The 17,982-nt window shown below is 35.9% G+C and overlaps 1 protein-coding gene across 1 annotated transcript in view; it reads right to left on the minus strand.

The window, feature by feature from the left end:
• The window catches only part of LOC136036345 (nuclear pore complex protein Nup98-Nup96-like), a 127,337-nt gene that overhangs the window by 101,574 nt on the left and 7,781 nt on the right, over positions 1 to 17,982 (minus strand). The window contains exons 2-3 of the mRNA XM_065718496.1: positions 16,410 to 16,643; positions 1,013 to 1,303 (exon numbers count right to left, since the gene is read on the minus strand). Of these exons, the coding sequence (XP_065574568.1) occupies positions 1,013 to 1,303; positions 16,410 to 16,643 (525 nt within the window). The remainder of the gene's footprint in view (positions 1 to 1,012; positions 1,304 to 16,409; positions 16,644 to 17,982) is intronic.

Consider the following 17,982-nt stretch of genomic DNA (forward strand, 5'->3'; position numbering starts at 1 on the left):
CATTTTTCATATTGAAAATTTTTTTCAAATTGTATAAAGTTCAAACTTTAAATAGCAAAATGAATGACTTCCTTATAGCCAGTTAATTTTTCTTTTAAGAAAAATTAACTGGCTATAAGGAAGTCATTCATTTTGCTATTTAAAGTTTGAACTTTATACAATTTGAAAATTTGAACCTCTAAAATGTGTGCAGGTCGTCTGTGACGTATACGGTGCCAGATTGATTCGTTAATAAACCGTAATCTAACCATGTCAACGCAATAGCACTGCCTAAGTAAAGAACAAAGTGGGCATAAGATTTTTGTTCACCAAGGCACTTCGCATGGAATGATTATCACGATTTGAAAGAAGAGATTATAAGTTATCACTTTGGAAAATTTGAAATTGTCTTCCATGTTGAAAAATTTCCAACAGAATAGGGCAGCAAACAGACCAGAGTAATCAAAAAATGCAGACAGGAAGCTTTATATCGTGTCTGATAATTAAGGATGCCTTAAGCCTCTTGAGAATATAAAGAGCAGAGAAAAGATCTAACTGGAGCAACAAAGCCTTAAACAAACTAGCATCCAACGGTGACCGTTAACTGTATTACACTGAAGTGGGCCCCGTGACATTCTGTGATTACAGGTAACGAATTGGCCGCTAAAGCTGGGGAATCAACGAGCTGTTAGGACCAGATCTATCAAATATTACATTCCTATTCCTTATAACCATGGAAGTAACTTTTTAGCGACAACAACAGAAATGTGAAGTTCCATATTTTTTATGTCTTTGTAAACATGTTGCTCAAAATGACCTATCTTGTCACCTCTCACACACACAACATAGGTTCAACATCACTGTCCTATTTCTACTAGTGGTTGGCTGGGTTGTTTTATGGGTGGGGGGGAGATCTTATTTTTTTCACATTTCAGAATACAGGTTCCTATGTTGCTGACACAATATATAAACTGCAACAGAAGACAAGCATAATAATTCATTCTTTCAAAAAAGAAACTTCAATGGTGCTTACCTCCAAATGTACTAGTTCCAGTACCAAAAAGGCCACCTGTGGCAGTGCTTGCTTGTTGCTGACCAAAAATACTACCTGTGGTTGAAGGCTGTGAAGTTTGGCCGAAAATGCTTCCACTAGATGTTCCAAAAGAACCAAATGCTGGCTTATTCCCAAATGAGGTCTGTGTACCAAAAATACTGCCAGTGCTTGCAGGTGTCTGTTGTTGTTGTTGAGTTGTGCCAAATATACTTGGTGTTCCGCCAAACATGCTAGTTCCAGTTGCTGGTGCACTAGTTCCTGTGCCAAAGCCTAGAAATCAAAGATAATTCTATGTCACATTGGCACACAAGTTTAACAGAACTTATGCAATAGATTGCAAATTATAGAACAAGCGTCATTAATGTACTCTACTTAACGCAAACATAAAAAAAAAATGTTGGAAACCTAAAGATCGTTTGAAAACAAACAAATATATTTTTAACTTTTATTAATATATGAATTAAGCATTGGCACTTTTTCTGTTTTTGACTAACTTGTTTCTGTTTCTCTTTTTCTTTTTTTTTAAACAAAAAAAAAACAGAACAGAACAGAAACAGGACATTTGTTTTTGTCGGACCTGTTTATGTTCCTGTTCTGTTTTTTGTTAACCTGTTTTTTTCCGTTTCTGTTGTTGTTTTTTCGTTTAACCAAGTGCTTGCGTTTACGCTATTGCCAATGCTTGCTCCCTTGGGGGGATTGAAAGGTCTTCATACTTTGGTCACCTCCTTCACCTTTGTGCAACCAATGCTCCCAAGTTCTGGGGAGAGATTGATGTAGAGCAAGTTGTTCAATGTGAATCTGATGATGAACTGGAAGAAGACTGAAGTAGAGAGCAAAAGATTGATGCAGACGAAGATGACCTACCCGACGGCGTAGATGAGAATATTGCTAATACCGAGTCTGATATGATCACCCTGACAAGATAGTGCATGGGAAAAGTGGCAGCACTACAAAAATAGTTTTAATTTTATTTAGCTAGCTCTTGTAACTAATGCTAGCTCAGCTAAGAAGAAGCTCTAATCTAACTACAAGACATCCTACGAACACTGAGAATCTATAGCTCAATATTAACTTTAAAGCTGATCCAAAAGAGCCAGAAGCTTGCAGTACTGTTACCTTAGATCTTTCAAAACCTTGTTACTGATATACAAGTTTTTTTTAAAACAAAAAGTAATGACTTCAAATGGGCGGATTAGGAGCAATTGATACTTCAGATTCTGAAAACACAGATATATGTACCTAAATATAGCTTAGTTGTGCTGTTTATCCGAAAGGGATCTAAAATTAGTTGGAGCCTGAAAACGCACGTATATGTAAATAAATATACCTTAGTTGTACCGTTGATCCACTTGGGATCTAAAATTAGTTGAACCGTTGATCGGCTTGGGGTCTAAAATATAAGATGGCGGAAGAAAATGTCAGTTTTACGAATCGCGCGAGGTTCATAATACCAATACAACAAACTGGAATGGAGTAATTAATGCAGTTGTTTACATTAATTTAAAAATCAAAGTTTCTCTGCGGAAAGTAAAGAGCAAAGTTGAAACTTAAAAACAAACAAAAATTATCACTTCATAGCCTGTCTAACATATACAAATAAAACTAGCGCAAATAAGTCAACAGGTGACGTTTCCATAAATTTGTAGGGTTACAGAAAACTAGCGCTTTTCTGAAAACACAAAACCCAAGTATAAAAAATAAGAAAATTGATTTAGGAGTCAAAAGTAAATACGTAGCCTCATGACATCAAACCAATCTATAACGCCTTTCATAGTCTTACAGGAGCTGTTATATGAATAGCTTTAAATATACAATTAAAATTATCTGAAAAACTCAGGCATAAAAATAATAAGATTAAAATCATTAAACAGCGTAAATATAATGGATTGGTTTATCAGGTATTACTTTTGGTCTCACCTAGTATAACTCAAAATGAACAACATATCAACCGTAATATGCACTCTGGAAATCCAATTATCAAACAGTTTGTGGTAACGTACTGTAGTAAGGAGCGACCCGGCTCAATAGTAAACGATAACCTAAAAAACAGAATTTTGATACTAAAAAATACATCAAAAGAATCAGATTTTCATGCTAATTTTAAATATATAAGTTTCATCAGATTTAGTCTTTGTCATCAAAAGTTACGAGCCTGAGAAAATTTGCCTTATTTTGGAAAATAGAGGGAACCACCCCCTAAAAGTCATATAATATTAACGAAAATCACACCATCGCATTCAGCGTATCAGAGAACCCTACTGCAGAAGTTTCAAACTCCTGTGCATGTTTTTTTTTAGGGGTCATCGTATACACCAAGTGGTCCTAAAATGTCGCAAGAGGGCTCATTCTAACGGAAATTAAAAGTTCTGATGCCCTTTTTAAGTGACCAAAAAAGTTGGAGGGCACCAAGGCCCCCTCCCACGCTCATTTTTTTCCAAAGTCAAGGGATCAAACTTTTGAGATAGCTATTTTGTTCAGCATAGTCAGAAACCTTAATAACTATGTCTTTGGGGATGACTTACTTCCCCACAGTTCCCGGGGGAGGGGCTACAAGTTACAAACTTTGACCAGTGTTTACATACAGTAATGGTTTTTGGGAAGTGTACAGACGTTGTCAAGGAGATTTTTTTGGTTTGGGGGGGGGGTGAGGGGAGGGGAGGGGACTATGTGGGAGGATCTTGCCTTGGAAGAATATGTCATGGGGGAAGAGAAATTCAATGAAGGGGGCGCAGGATTTTCTAGCATTACTATAAAAAAAAACAATGAAAAAATAAACATGAAAGTTTTTTCAATTGAAAGTAAGGAGTAGCATCAAAACTTAAAACGAACAGATATTATTACACAAATGAGGGGTTCTTCTCCTCCTAAATACCTCGCTCTTTATGCTAAAGTATTTTTAGTAATTTCAACTATTTGCTCTTCGGCCTTTGTGACTCAGGGGTCATTCTTAAAGAATTGGGACAAAACTTAAGCTTTAGTGTAAAGAGCGAGGTATTAACGAGGGGAAAAGCCCCCTCATATACATAATAAAAATATAAGAATATAATAATTTATTACGTAAGTTAATTCTTAAATTACATATTTTCTTTACTAATAAAAATGATCGTTAAAAATTAAAAGTTCTAGTTGCCTTTTTAAGTAACCGAAAAATTGGAGGGCAACTAGGCCTCCTTCCCCACCCCCTATTTGTCAAAATCGTCTGATCAAAACTAAGAGAAAGCCATTTAGCCAAAAAAAGAATTAATAAGCAAATTTCATTTTAATAATTTATGTGTGGAGAGCCAAAATCAAACATGCATTAATTCAAAAGCGTTTAGAAATTAAATAAAAAACTAGTTTTTTCAACTGAAAGTAAGGAGCGACATCAAAACTTAAAACGAACAGAAATTACTCCGTGTATGAAAGGGAATGTTCCCTCCTCAACGCCCCGCTCTTTACGCTGAAATTTTTTACTGTTTAATAAAGTAGAATTTAGAGAGTCAAATTTTAGAGTAAAGAGCGGGGCGTTGAGAAGGGAACATTCCCTTTCATACACGGAGTAATTTCTGTTCGCTTTAAGTTTTAATGTCGCTCCTTACTTTCAGTTAAAAAGTCTTTTATTTTTCAGTTTTTTTTATTTAATTTTTTCTCTCTATAAAACGGAAAATTTCAAGTTGTGATGCAAACTTTAAAGTGAGCCTGTAGTATTATTAGTGAAGATTCCTTCATTTCGAACTTGTCTACCAAGTAATCATGAAATGTCCTTTTCAGATTGTCCTTTGTCCTTTTCTGTTCCCTTCTCAACGCCCCGCTCTTTACGCTAAAGTTTTTTACTGCTTTACAAAGTAGAATTGAGAGGAAGAGTCGAACATTAGCGTAAAGAGCGGGGCGTTGAGAAGGGAACAGCCACTTGCATACACGGAGTAATTTCTGTTCGTTTTAAGTTTTAATGTCGCTCCTTACTTTCAGTTTAAAAAAAACTAGTTTTTTTTATTTAATTACTAGTATAGACCAGCGTATCCATAGGAATAAGCTGTATTAAGCTATATAAGCTAATAAAGAGTTAACGGATGTATAGCCATTATGACGCATAAACCTACAGCTAAAAACAAATGAATTTTGGCGGACCACTCAAAATTGTTGTTTTTCTGTGAAAGCGTAGCATCGTAAACCAAGGGTAAGTAAGCAAGGTAACAGTAGTTAGATTAGGGGCAAAACTTCGTCTGACTTTAGCACGAAAGAACTATTTTTGTACAGTTTCGTCATATTTAGTACGGTAGCCCGCGCTTCAATTTGTAGCGTTTTCGTGATGCAATTTTTGTCATGGACGAAATCATGAAGATTTTTAAGAAAAGTAGAGGAATTAACAAAAAGTGTGAACCGTTTTTTCCGTATTTGTTTTGAAAGGTTTGTGCAAAGTTTGATTTAACCAGGACCACATTTTTGCTGTGTTTGTTTCGAATGACAGGCGCTAAGTTTGAAATAGCCGGACACAAAAAAAATTAAATAAATAAAATCGATGCAAGACTAATCCAACTAAAATTAGCGGGCCATGCGAGTGTCACAAGTGTCGCGGCACAAGCCGCGACACGCGCAAAATTTCTTTGACTTTAGCACCAAAAACTGCTGTGAACACAGATTTGGGAAACTTTAGCACTTTAGAAACTGACCAAGATGGCAGTTTTGGATTTCAATGGCTCGGACGTGTTTTGCGGACGATTCCGGTTGAAATTTTTTTTAGCCCATTGTTATTTGAAAATGACTTTGATATCTGATGTTTATAAAAATCTTGTCGGATATCCCCTCACTCCGTGAAAAATTCTTCTCATAAATACCATCCACCTCCTAGTAGAAAGATGCTCCAGCAGAAAATTTCCTCTGGAGAATGTGTTCCTTGGAAAACTCCCACATGGAAGAATTCTCTAGTGGAAAACCCATGGAAAGATGCCCTAGGCAATTCCGACCCGGTAAATATTTCCCCCTGACAATTTCCCTAAATATATCCATATTTGAAATTGAGACGGCAAAGAAAAAGTAAGACAAATAAAAATTACTTTATATAGGAATCTTGACAAGTCCCCCAGCGTAAAATTTTCCTTGGAAATTTCATCCCCCGGGAACTTCCCTCCCACGGAATATTATCCACGTGGAAAACTCTCCATTAGGAAATCTTCCTCTCCCACGAAAATGTCTGTATGCATTCCGGTAAGAAATACTATACGTAAACAATGGGCAAAATTCCTGACTAAAAATCCTTTCCCCAGGGGCTGGGGGGTATGTTATACTCAAAGACATAGTTACTTGGCTTTTCAGCTATACTGAACAAAATAGCAATCTCAGAATTTTGATCGGAGGACTCTTACGAAAAAAGATGGATGGCAGGGAGGCCAATTGCATTCCAATATTTTGGTCACTTAGAAGGGCACTAGAACTTTTAATTTCAGTTTGAATGAATCGCAAGTACTTTTTTGCATCTTTCTTAGGGTGGGTACTGCGATATTAGTTAAATGTATTTGAATTATAAATAAAGTAAACTGAACTGAACTGCATTCGTGATCTTTCTTCTGGCAAAGAAACGGAATTCCACATTTTTGCAGAAGGAAGCATGAAACTTCTACGTCAGGAGCTTGGGATACGCTGAATCTGATGGTTTAATTTTCATTAAGATTCTTTCATTTTTAGGGGGTATTTTCCCCTGTTTTAATATCAGGCCAAGTTTTTAAGGCTCATATCTTAAATAACTAGAATTAACATGATAAACCGATTCTTATGATCTATTGATCAGTTGATATCAAAAACGGTTTTTTTAAAGTTTTGGTTACTCTTAAGTTGCATTGCTCATTACTTACAGTTCGTTATCACAAACTGTTTGACAGTGAAAAACCTGAAAACTGGGGGGGGGGGGGGGTAAATCTTCAATCGTTATTTATGTATTAAAACATAGAAAAAAGATTAGGTCAGATCATTGATTCTAAGTTAAGAATAATTAATAATAAGCCTTGTGTCGAAAGTATTATCTTGAGCTCTTGCAATCAAGGTCCTATTTTGTTTATTTTATTTTATTGCACACTGTTCAACTTTGATGACAAAAGATACTTCTACAGTAAGGTTCTCTGATACGCTGAATCTGATGGTGATATATTCGTTAAGATTGTAAGACTTTAAGGGGATGTTTCCTCCCTATTTCCTAAAATAAGGCAAATTTTCTCAGGCTCGTAACTTTTGATGGGTAAGATAAAACTTGATGAAACTTATATATTTAAAATCAGCATTAAAATGCGATTCTTTTTATGTAAATATTGGTATCAAAATTTCATTTTTTTAAGTTTCGGTTACTATTGAGCCGGGTCGCTCCTTACTACAGTTCATTACCATGAACTGTTTGAAAAGATGGAAAATAAAATAAGTTAAACCACTGCAAAAATAGTCAACTTGGTAAGCGAATAGCTTTTTTTTAGGTCAGAAACAGTTTTTACTTTCTTAGTTTAAATTTGGCCCATTTCGCGAAACTGTTAATTCGTAAAGTTAAAGAGTTTCGTATTTTACCACATCCAGCAGAAAGAATTCAGTTGGATGTTGGAAAAAAGAGGAGAATAAGATTGAAATCTCTTACGAAATTCAGAAATGTTTTATTTGTTTGTTTTTTTCAAATTTGTGGAACGATTTTAGATTTTGATTCGTCTTCTACAACATTTAATAACAGAACATATCAATATGGTATTCCTTTAAAGAACTTATTTATTTAATTTTTGAATTTTTGACCTTTTTTGCCGAATCTTGAATTGGTATCAAAATCAGATTGAAATTTTGGATTATCCGAGATTATATTGTAACTACCCCTTTTTTAAGTAATTCGGTATAATTTTGGACTCTTAGTCTAAATTTAACCGAATTCATAAATTTGGGGTTCCTAAATATCTGCTATTTGCCAGCGTAACGCAAATTTGCGGGGCGTCAGGATTTATCAGCCACTACCCCTCCCACCCCACAAAGAGATCCACAAATCCATCCAGCAAAAGTAATTATAAACCTTTTTAAGTCGTAATTTAGGGTTTCACAAACCTCCAATCCTGGCCTACATCAACAACGACTAAGGATAAGGTAAGGTTTTCCTAATATAATTTAACAATTGAAAAGCTAATTGTAATTAACCTAATTTGTAGAATCGTAAACCTCTAATCACAACCTAAATCAGTGACATCTTAAGCTAAAGCATTCCCAATTGAACAATTAAAAATGTTGATAATTAGGATTTATTTGTATAAGAGAAATAAAATTTATCCATGAAGCACTGAAAGTCACAAGAATAGATGAGAATACTCTACTCAGGAATATTATATTGATGACACGTATTTCCTAAGTATATGTTCTTGGATATCTTTCTTTTTTTCTAATAGGAATGGTTTTTAGTAGCTTACGAGTAACTGAGTATCCTTTGGAGCCCTATTAAAACACATTTTCTGATCAGGTTCCAACAGCTTTTTCTTATTTTTCTCAGGCTTCTCTTTCTTTGGAAGAAATTTGGCTTTCTTTGCTAAATTGTCGCGCAAGAAATCCTTCTCTACTCTTGGATCATAGCATATGATGTCTGGCTTGCTGTTCATGATGTTTGCCGCGTGCCTTGCACCTAGATCAGCCTGTTCGTTGTCTGCTATTCCCATGTGGGCTGGTACCCACATAAACCTTAGAACTTTTAACTTTTTTGAAGCTCTAAAGGCAGTATCTTGAATGCGTCGAATTAATGATTCTCTTTTGTGAGCCTTGACACTCATTAAGGATTCTAAGCCGGTCAGCGCGTCTGTACAAATGACAACAGAATCGCCCAACTTCCAGGTCGAGTCTAAAATTAGTAAAAGAGCTTCTAAAAGGCCTTGTAACTCTGCTTGAATTGCTTTTTCGTATTGGATTTTTTGAATTTTGATTCGTCCTAGTTCGGGAATAGCTACTGCACATCCAGCGACTCCTTCTCCTAATGCTGAGCCATCTGTAAAGATTTTCACGAATTCTCCATACTTCTCCATTGCCTTTTTGTAGTCACGTCGACGTTGCATTATTTTGGTTTCAGCTTTGAGTTGTTTAATACAAGGGTCGAGCAGCTTCTCCATTTCTTTTGCCCGAAGAGCAGCCTTTTCTTTTCTTTCTATAGTACCATCCATCAACTCAGCTGTAAATGCTCTGAAAATAAGCATAAATCTTTCGCACTCATTTTCGTAGACCTCTGTCCCCACCTCATTTTCACTCGTCATTTTTTTCTTCACTATTTTTATTTTCGGCTTTCCAAAACTGAACCCAACTAAATTACAGTCATTCAGATCCTCGTAAATATCCTTGTGCACTGGAAAACCAGTATTTTGATGAATTGGAGTACGGCCACCCTGTGGCTGGTAAAGAGATTCACTTAAAAACATTGTAACTTTCTTTGTTGAATGCTCAAAATCATATGATTAAAAAACAATTCTGATCAGCCTTATATACAGTGGCTTCATGCATGACGTCATAACTTTACTTCAATACCGACAACTGTAGTCCCGGCACTTGCATACTTACTATCATGACGTCACTTTTAAAAGAACATGACGTCACTTCAAATTGAATTTCTAAGTTTTTCTTAAAGTAGAAAAAACAAAACTAAACAAACTCTTCTTTTAAGTTTTGCATGTCAATTCACAAGTTATCGTCCATTTAGCAACACTTTTCAACGGCAGACTGATTGAAAGGGGTGTTTATAAAGAAAAACTTCGAAAAATACATCAAAACTGTGTTTGTATGCATTTTCTTAAGTTTTTACGGGTCAGGCCAGAATTTTTTGGGATGGTAAAACCTTTTGCCCCTCTCCTTAGATACGGTCTTGACTCTATGTGGATTACTTTACGATTAAATCACTGCTCGTTGGTTCTCAGAGATGAAAGTTCTTAAGCCGAAGTGGCCAGACATGACAATAAACAACAAAGAGAGATAAAACTCCACAAAAAAAAACTCAAACGAGACTGCGGCTTGATTCTCACACGAGATTCTGCGGCCTCAAACGAGATTCTGGCCGCACTCTCGTTTGAGGTTTTTTTGTGGAGTTTTATCTCTCTTTGTTGTTTATTGTTCTCACAGGTAATAATAAGACATGGCAGGATTTCCTACTCCTTCAAATTAATTAATGCTTTAGCACTGATCTAATTATACTGATCCATATCAAAGAAAAATTCTCATTGGTTGTCCCTTAATCCTCAAGAAGTCAAAAGGAAAGTATTTCTGACTGGAGGTTTATCCCACCGCCTTCTTTCCCTCGGCAGTCAAAATTGCAATATTTCCGACTTTAGCCACATTTCAATTTGGTGAGTTACCGATAAAATACCAAATGAATCAGCCAATCGAACAATACTACTTTATTACATTGTGTATTGACAAACTAGTTATATCGTAATTTCATTGAATAATTTCTTAAAGTTATGGCTTTAAAATGCCAAATAAAAACACGCTATTAGGACAGAGCAGTCAAGCAGTTTTCTAAACGCTCTTTTGTCAAGACCAACTTAAGATATTCAATCCAAATTTTGAGCTAGCCATTTTCTTTAAAATAGTAAAAAGGCCCAAAACCTACCCCAGCTGTAGCCACTTATTGCAAGGTTGACAAATGGACCTGAGTAGTGAAGAAGTCTTGTTAAAATGAAACCATGTACCAGAGATGGTATTCCTCATTCTGGACCTGGGGACAATATTAGATTACGAAAGAGCGGAAAAAGGCATCAAATAATACATTCAATTTCATCCTAGCTCAATTTTGTTGAAAACCGCAAATTTACCGTGCTGTAAACAATTTCAATTTGCAATTATTTAAACAAGTGTTTTTTTATAGAATTTGTATACGAATCAGTTTTATTTTGCTGACATCAATGGGTACCCTTGTTAATTATGTTTAAATATCTATAGTCAACCCGTGAATTAATTAAAAAAAAAACTTTCCTAAATAGAAGTTTTCGCACTTCTACAGGGTATTTTCTTCGAGGTGGGGGTACTTTCCTGGGGGTGATTTAGGGGATTTTTTGGGGGGAAGGGTATTTTGAATATTTTCAGCCTTTTCTGCTATCTACCGGTGAAAGTCCAGCAAAAAAAATATCCAAAATTGAAAATTGTTTCATAAATAGCTGAGAAGAATACTAATAATGTATTCAATCCAGTGACCAATACATGCTGATAAACAAGATATACATAGCTTTATCCATAAGTTGGCATAACCTGTTCTTAAGCTAAAACTACGTTTGGTGAGGTTGGGCCCTCAAATGTTGCTGATTACCTATGAAATGCTTGGCTAGATAAAATACCTTCTAGGCTCATAGATCTTGGTAAGATTAAATATAAAAAAACAAGTTTTTTAAACTGAAAGTAAGGAATGACATTAAAACTTAAAACGAACAGAAATTATTCCGTATATGAATGAGGTTATCCCCTCCCCTCCTCAACGCCTCGCACGTTACGCTAAAGTTTGACTCTTTGTGACAGCTCTATTTTTTAAAACAATAAAAAAAAAAGCGTAAGGAGCGAAGCATCGAGGAGGGGACAACCCCTTTCATATACGGAATAATTTCTGTTCATTTTAATTTTTAACGTCGATCCTTACTTTCAGTTTAAAAAACTTGTTTTTTAAACAAGTTTTAAACTTGTTTTAATTTGTTTTAATTTGTTTTTTTTAATTTCTGAAAGTTTTTTCATTCGTTTTTTAATAATATCATGTTTTGTATATGAATAATTAAAACAAAATTTGCATATTTTTTCATTATTAAATAGCTTTTTAGTAGTTCTGATCGGACGATTTTGATTAAAAAAAAAAAGAGTGGGTGAGGAGGCCTAGTTGCCCTTCAAGTTTTGATTACTTAAAATGGCAACTTGAACTTTTTATTTTTTACAAATGTTTTTATTAGTAATAAATATGCGTAACTTACGAACTAACTTACGTAGCGAACTTTTGTATTTGTATATTTTTATTACTTATATAAGGGGGTTCGGCCTCTCGTCAATAGCTTGCTCCTTACACTAAAGCTAGAATTTTGTCCCATTCTTTAAGAATGACCTCTGAATCACAAAGACCGTAGAATAAATAGTTGAAATTACTAAAAATACTTTACCGTAAAGAGCGAGGTATTAAGGAGGAGACGAACCCCCTTATGTACGTAATAATTTCTGTTCGTTTTAAGTTTTAATGCAACTCTATCTATTTTCTCTTTTTTTTTGCTTAAAAAATGCTAGAATATCCTGCACCCCCGTTCATACAAATTCTCTAGCCCCATGATAAATTCCTCCATGGAAAGATCCTCCCACGTAACCCCTCCCCTCAACCCTCCTCTCCCAACCAAAAAATCCCCCCTGAAAACGTCTCTACACTTCCCGATGACCATTACTATACCTAAACATTGGTCAAATTTTATAACTTGCAGCCCCTCCCCTTGGACAGTGAGGGAGTAAGTCGTCCCCAAAGACATTGTTATTAAGTTCTTTGACTATGATGAACAAAATGGCTATCTCAAAATTTTGATCTGTTGACTCTGAGGAAAAAATGAGCGTGGGAGGGGGCCTAGGTGCCCTCTAATTTTTCGGTCAATTAAAAAGGGCACTTAATCTTTTAATTTCTGTTAGAATGAGCCCTATCGCGACATTATATCACCACTGGGTCGATACGATCACCCCTGGGAGAATAAAAAACAAACAATTAAACACGCACCCGTGATCAGTCTTCTGGCAAAAAATACGAAATACCTCATTTTTGTAGAGAGGAGCTTGAAACTTCTACAGTAGGGTGCTCTGATACGCTGAAGGGGGTATTTCCCCCTATTTTCCAAAATGACAAATGAGCCAAGAGACAAGATTTAAAAATGAGCCAAGAGACAAGAGCTCATATGGCATGAGATCAAGCAAAATTCTAAGAATTAATAGATTGACTTAAAAGGAAAATCAGGGGCTTAATACCGGTCGGGATTTAAAATAAGAGCTCTGAGGCACAAGGTCCTCCTAAATATCAAAATGCATTAAGATCCGATCACCCACTCGTAAGTTAAAAATACCACATTTTTTCTAATTTTCCCCCTCCTTTCAGCCCCCCCCCCAGATGGTCGAATCGGGGAAAAAGACTTTATCAAGTCAATTTGTGCAGGTCCCTGACATGCCTACCAATTTTGACCGTCCTAGCACGTCCAGAAGCACCAAACTCGAAAAAGCACTGGATCCCCCTCCCCCAACTCCCCTAAAAAGAGCGGATCCAGTCTGGTTACGTCAATCACGTATCTACGACATTTGCTTATTCTACCCACCAAGTTTCATCCCGACCTCTCCACTCTAAGCGTTTTCTAAGATTTCCAGTTTCCTCCTTCAACTCCCCCCAATGTCACCACATCTGGTCAGGACTTAAAATAAGAGCTCTGAGACAATAGTTCCTTCTAAATATCAAATTCCATTAAGATCTGGTCACCCGTTCCTACGTTAAAAATACCTCAATTTTTCTGATTTTCCGAGTTAACACCCCCCCCCCAACTCCCACAAAGAGAGTGGATCCGTCCCAATCATGTCAATCACGTATCTAGAACTTGTGCTTATTCTTCCCATCAAGTTTCATCCCAAACTCTCCACTCTAAGTGTTTTCCAAGATTTCCGGTTTCCAAGATTTCTGTTTCCCCCCTCCAACCCGTATGTCCCCAGATCCGATTCGAATTGAAAATGGAGCATCTGAGACATAAAATCTTTCTATATAGCAAGTTTCATTAAGATCCGATCATCCATGTGTAAGATAAAGATACCTCAATTTTCACGTTTTGCAAAATTTTCGGTTCCCCCTCCAACTCCCCCCAATGTCGCCGGATCTGGTCGGGATTTAGAATAAGAGCTCTAAAGCACAAGACCCTTCTAAATATCGAAGTTCATTAAGATCTGACCACCTGTTCATAAGTTACAAATAACTCATTTTTTCTATTTTTCCGAATTACCTCCCCCCTCCCAACTCCCCCAAAGAGAGTGGATCCATTCCGGTTATGTCAGCCAAGTATCTTGGACTTCTGCTTATTTTTCCCACCAAGTTTCATCCTGGTCTATCCACTCTGAGCCTTTTCCAAGATTTCGGGTTCCCCCGCCCCAACTCCCCCCAATGACACTGGGTCCGGTCAGGATTTAAAATAAAAGATCTGAGTTACAAGTTCCTTCTAAATATGAAATTTCATTAAGATCCGATCACTCCTTCGTAAGTTAAAAATATGTCATTTTTTTTAATTTCACAGAATTAACCCTCCCCCTCCCCAATTCCCTCCAAAAGAGAGCGGATCCGTTCCGGTTATCTCAGTCACGTATCTAGGACTTGTGCTTATTTTTCTCACCAAGTTTCATCCTGATCCCTCCACTAGGCGTTTTCGTTTTCTAGGCGTAAGATTTTAGGTTTCCCCCTCCAACTCCCCTCAATGTCACCGGATCCGATCAGGATTTAGAATAAGAGCTCTGAGACACGATATCCTTCTAAATATCAAATTTCATCAAGATCCGATCACCCGTTTGTAGGTCAAAAATACCTCATTTTTTCTCATTTTTCTGAATTAACTGTCCCCCCACTCCCCCCCCCCCCCCCCGAGATGGTCGAATTGGGGAAACAACTATTTCTAATTTAGTCTGGTCTGGTCCCTGATATGTTTGCCAAATTTCATCGTCCTAGCGATGAAATTTTTTTTTAATATTATTTTTAGGGTAGATTACAACTAGAACAGAGATAATTGTTAACAATTTCCCCTACCTTTTCCCTCCAATAGTGTAGATGCAACAATCAGATACCACAGCATTTGTATAATTTAGATTTGGTAGTTTGAAGGTAGTAAATCCATTGACAAACTTTGGAGAACTATTGACATAGTTGAAAAACAAGGATGTTTATAAGTACAAATGCATAAAAATTAAAGCATTAAAGCATTGTCAATTCCAGGAATATAAAAGGGAGAATATGAAAGCAGCTAACTCTCTCAGCTTATGAAATCGTGTTTTTGATCCTTAACAGAGTCTACACTTCTTTTCAAACTGGCATGTAAAAACTGAGAAGAAGGAATCCATGCACCATGATAATTTATTTTCAAAACTATTGTTTCCAGTATTTGGCTCTTACTAAATTTTCAACCAAATTTAGGGAAATGCCCATGCCCATCTACAACTATTATTTACTTTTCAAGAGTTGACTCTCCAAGAAGAAGCCATGCATTTAGAATTGGACCACCAACCCCAGAAAAGGGGATTATTTAACCATAGTCTAATATTCATCTTCCCCTGGTCACTGGGAACAGTTTCCACTTTTCTCAATTATTTTAGTCCTATTGTTAGCGTTCTTATTGCCCCAAGTTGTGAAACCAAAATTCTTAACTAAAGCAGACCAAGTTCCAAACAAGTATTGCCATCTAATACCAAATGAGTATTAAAGAAGAAGATCTATAGCAGACTGTATCCCTTCAGCTCAATGATGAAACAGATTCCATGCAAAATGGGTTTGAACTCAATGGTCTGTATCCAATGAAGGAGAACAAAATCCGGTTTCCATCTTAGCATCCTCCAGAATGCATATATATCTCCTTCAATAATATACATTTTATTCCTCATTGCTATTTGTCAAGATCAGTAACAAAGATTCCGCCAAGCCAAAACAAGGGATGGCAAAGTAAAGCGTTTCTCAGAAACAAAGAATAAAAAAAATTTAGTTGACAAACAAGATATAATTCCAGGAAACAATTTTTAAAAATTGGAAACAGAAAAATTTGCTTACTTTAGTTTTCTAGGAGTTCTTAGTATTCATAAAAAAATCACATTTATTTAAAAATCACATAAGCCACATTGAAGATCCTTTATTCCCATTGGACTGGTCTGAAAAATAGTTATTAGGGTTATTATGAACTACACAAGCTTTAGTAGATCACAATCTTCTATAGAGTGTAAATCATTTATTTAAAGTTGATTGATGCAGTTTGAGGGGAAAAATTGTAACTATCCAAAATTTTAACAGGCCAAAATTTTCTTGGATATCTGAAACCTCATAATGCTTTAGAATACCAAAATCTCTTGAAGCTGATGGACCTCAGAGCTATGAAATTGTTTTCCACAGTCATAATAATTTTGACAGATGAATGGTGTAAACCCCCCTCCCAAAAAAAAAAACAGAAATGATATAATTTAGAAGAAAATACCTGGCTTTCAGCTGATAATAAATCATGATCAAATCCCTTGACTGAAAACAATAAGATAGCACACAGCATTATGTCTCCAAGCATCCCTAAAACATAAATTCCAAGATCTGTTTGTATGATATTTGCTACAATATTTGTTAGCAAGCTTGTACCTTGCTAGAAATAAGATAAAATAAGATATAGTGTAAAATACATATACAACATTCTCAACTTACCAAAACCTGTAGATGGGGTTGTAGTACCAAAGCCAGTGTTTTGTGCCTGTCCAAAAGGTGTTGCAGTACTCCCAAATAAGTTTGTTGTTGGTTGTTGAGGAGCTGCACCAAATAAAGAGGATGTACCTGATGGAGCAGATGTGCCAAATGTAGGAGCTCCAAATGTTGATGGTTTAGCAGCACCAAAAGCTGATTGGCCAAATGTATTTCCTTGAGACCCAAAATTACTTCCTCCTGAGAAATAATAGGATATGAATAATCAAATAAAACTACTTTATACTCCTTTTTTTCACACTCTATACAGTTTATGGTAACAAACTGTATGCAAATAGCAACACATGCTGAAGGTAACTGAAACTCCAAAAAAGAGAATTTGATACTAATTAATATGTCACAAGAATTGGCTTTTTAAGCTGATTTTAGATATACAAAATTTGTTAAGACTAAGAAAATACACCTGATTTTCAAAAAAGGGAGACAATACTCCCAAAAATGCAAGTGGCCTTGAAGACAACCACACCACCAGGTTTGGCATGTCAGAGAAGCCTGTTGTAGAGCTCATGTCTCCAAAAACATGGAAATTTGCATTAATTCCCCAAAAGAGATCACAGGGTACTTTTTTGTTGTTGTTACTTGTTTCCCCCAAGGGTAATCACATCAAACCAATGGTCTTAGAAAATCAGGAGTCTTGTTTGAGCATACATTAAAAGTTCTAATGCCCTTTATAAGTAGCCAAAAATTATACCACAAGAAAGGGGTATTTTCTGTCATTTCATAGGACAGAGCATGAAAGCTCTGATATAGCCAATCAATTTAAAGTTATCAAAATTGGTATGCTGATTTTTCCCAGCTTATGAGGCAGCAATACCACATAATAGCAAATTTGTTCCTAAATAGTCATGCAGTAGATTCAAAATAAATTGTAAATACAGACATTTCTTTTAAAGCTTCATTTAACTAAGCTGATTCACTTGATGTTTTATGTAATTAACTATAGTGATATATAATTACACTCTAGCTATCATCAATGAGGGTCACTGAGTCATTGTTTAGATGGGAATTGAGCCTGAAGCATCAAAAAATGGATTTGTATCCTTAAATTTTCTAATCTTCCATAAGCCTGTATATAAATACAGAATAGAGTCTGAGAGAATGGGGACCAACAGAGGTGTCAATTGGTAGGTGGCAAAATAGAGAGGTGCCTCTAGACTTCCCTCATCTCCAGGTTTCAAAAGTACCTTTGGGGGAGGAGAGATTTTTATTGAAAAATTCATTTTTTGGTATCTTCATTGAAATATTAAAAAAAAAGGAAGGAAACATGATATTGTAATTAACAAAAACATCTTGCATAATATAAAGTAAGAATTTCATTGTTTTCTTTCAGTTTCTTATATATTCTAAGGCTATATCTGGGACCATTGTAAGAGTCTGATTAGCCTTTAAAGCAATGGTTTAAGCATACAGGTTAAAATTAAAATCTACGTCAACTACTACCGTCATGTCTTGCTTGGCATGGCTACTGACAATGAGCTGCCTTGTTCTGTCTTTTGACTCCAGAAACTTTTGGTGTTTT

The sequence above is a fragment of the Artemia franciscana genome, chromosome 15 (genome assembly GCF_032884065.1).
Source record: "Artemia franciscana chromosome 15, ASM3288406v1, whole genome shotgun sequence".
Classification (NCBI taxonomy): Eukaryota; Metazoa; Arthropoda; class Branchiopoda; order Anostraca; family Artemiidae; genus Artemia; species Artemia franciscana.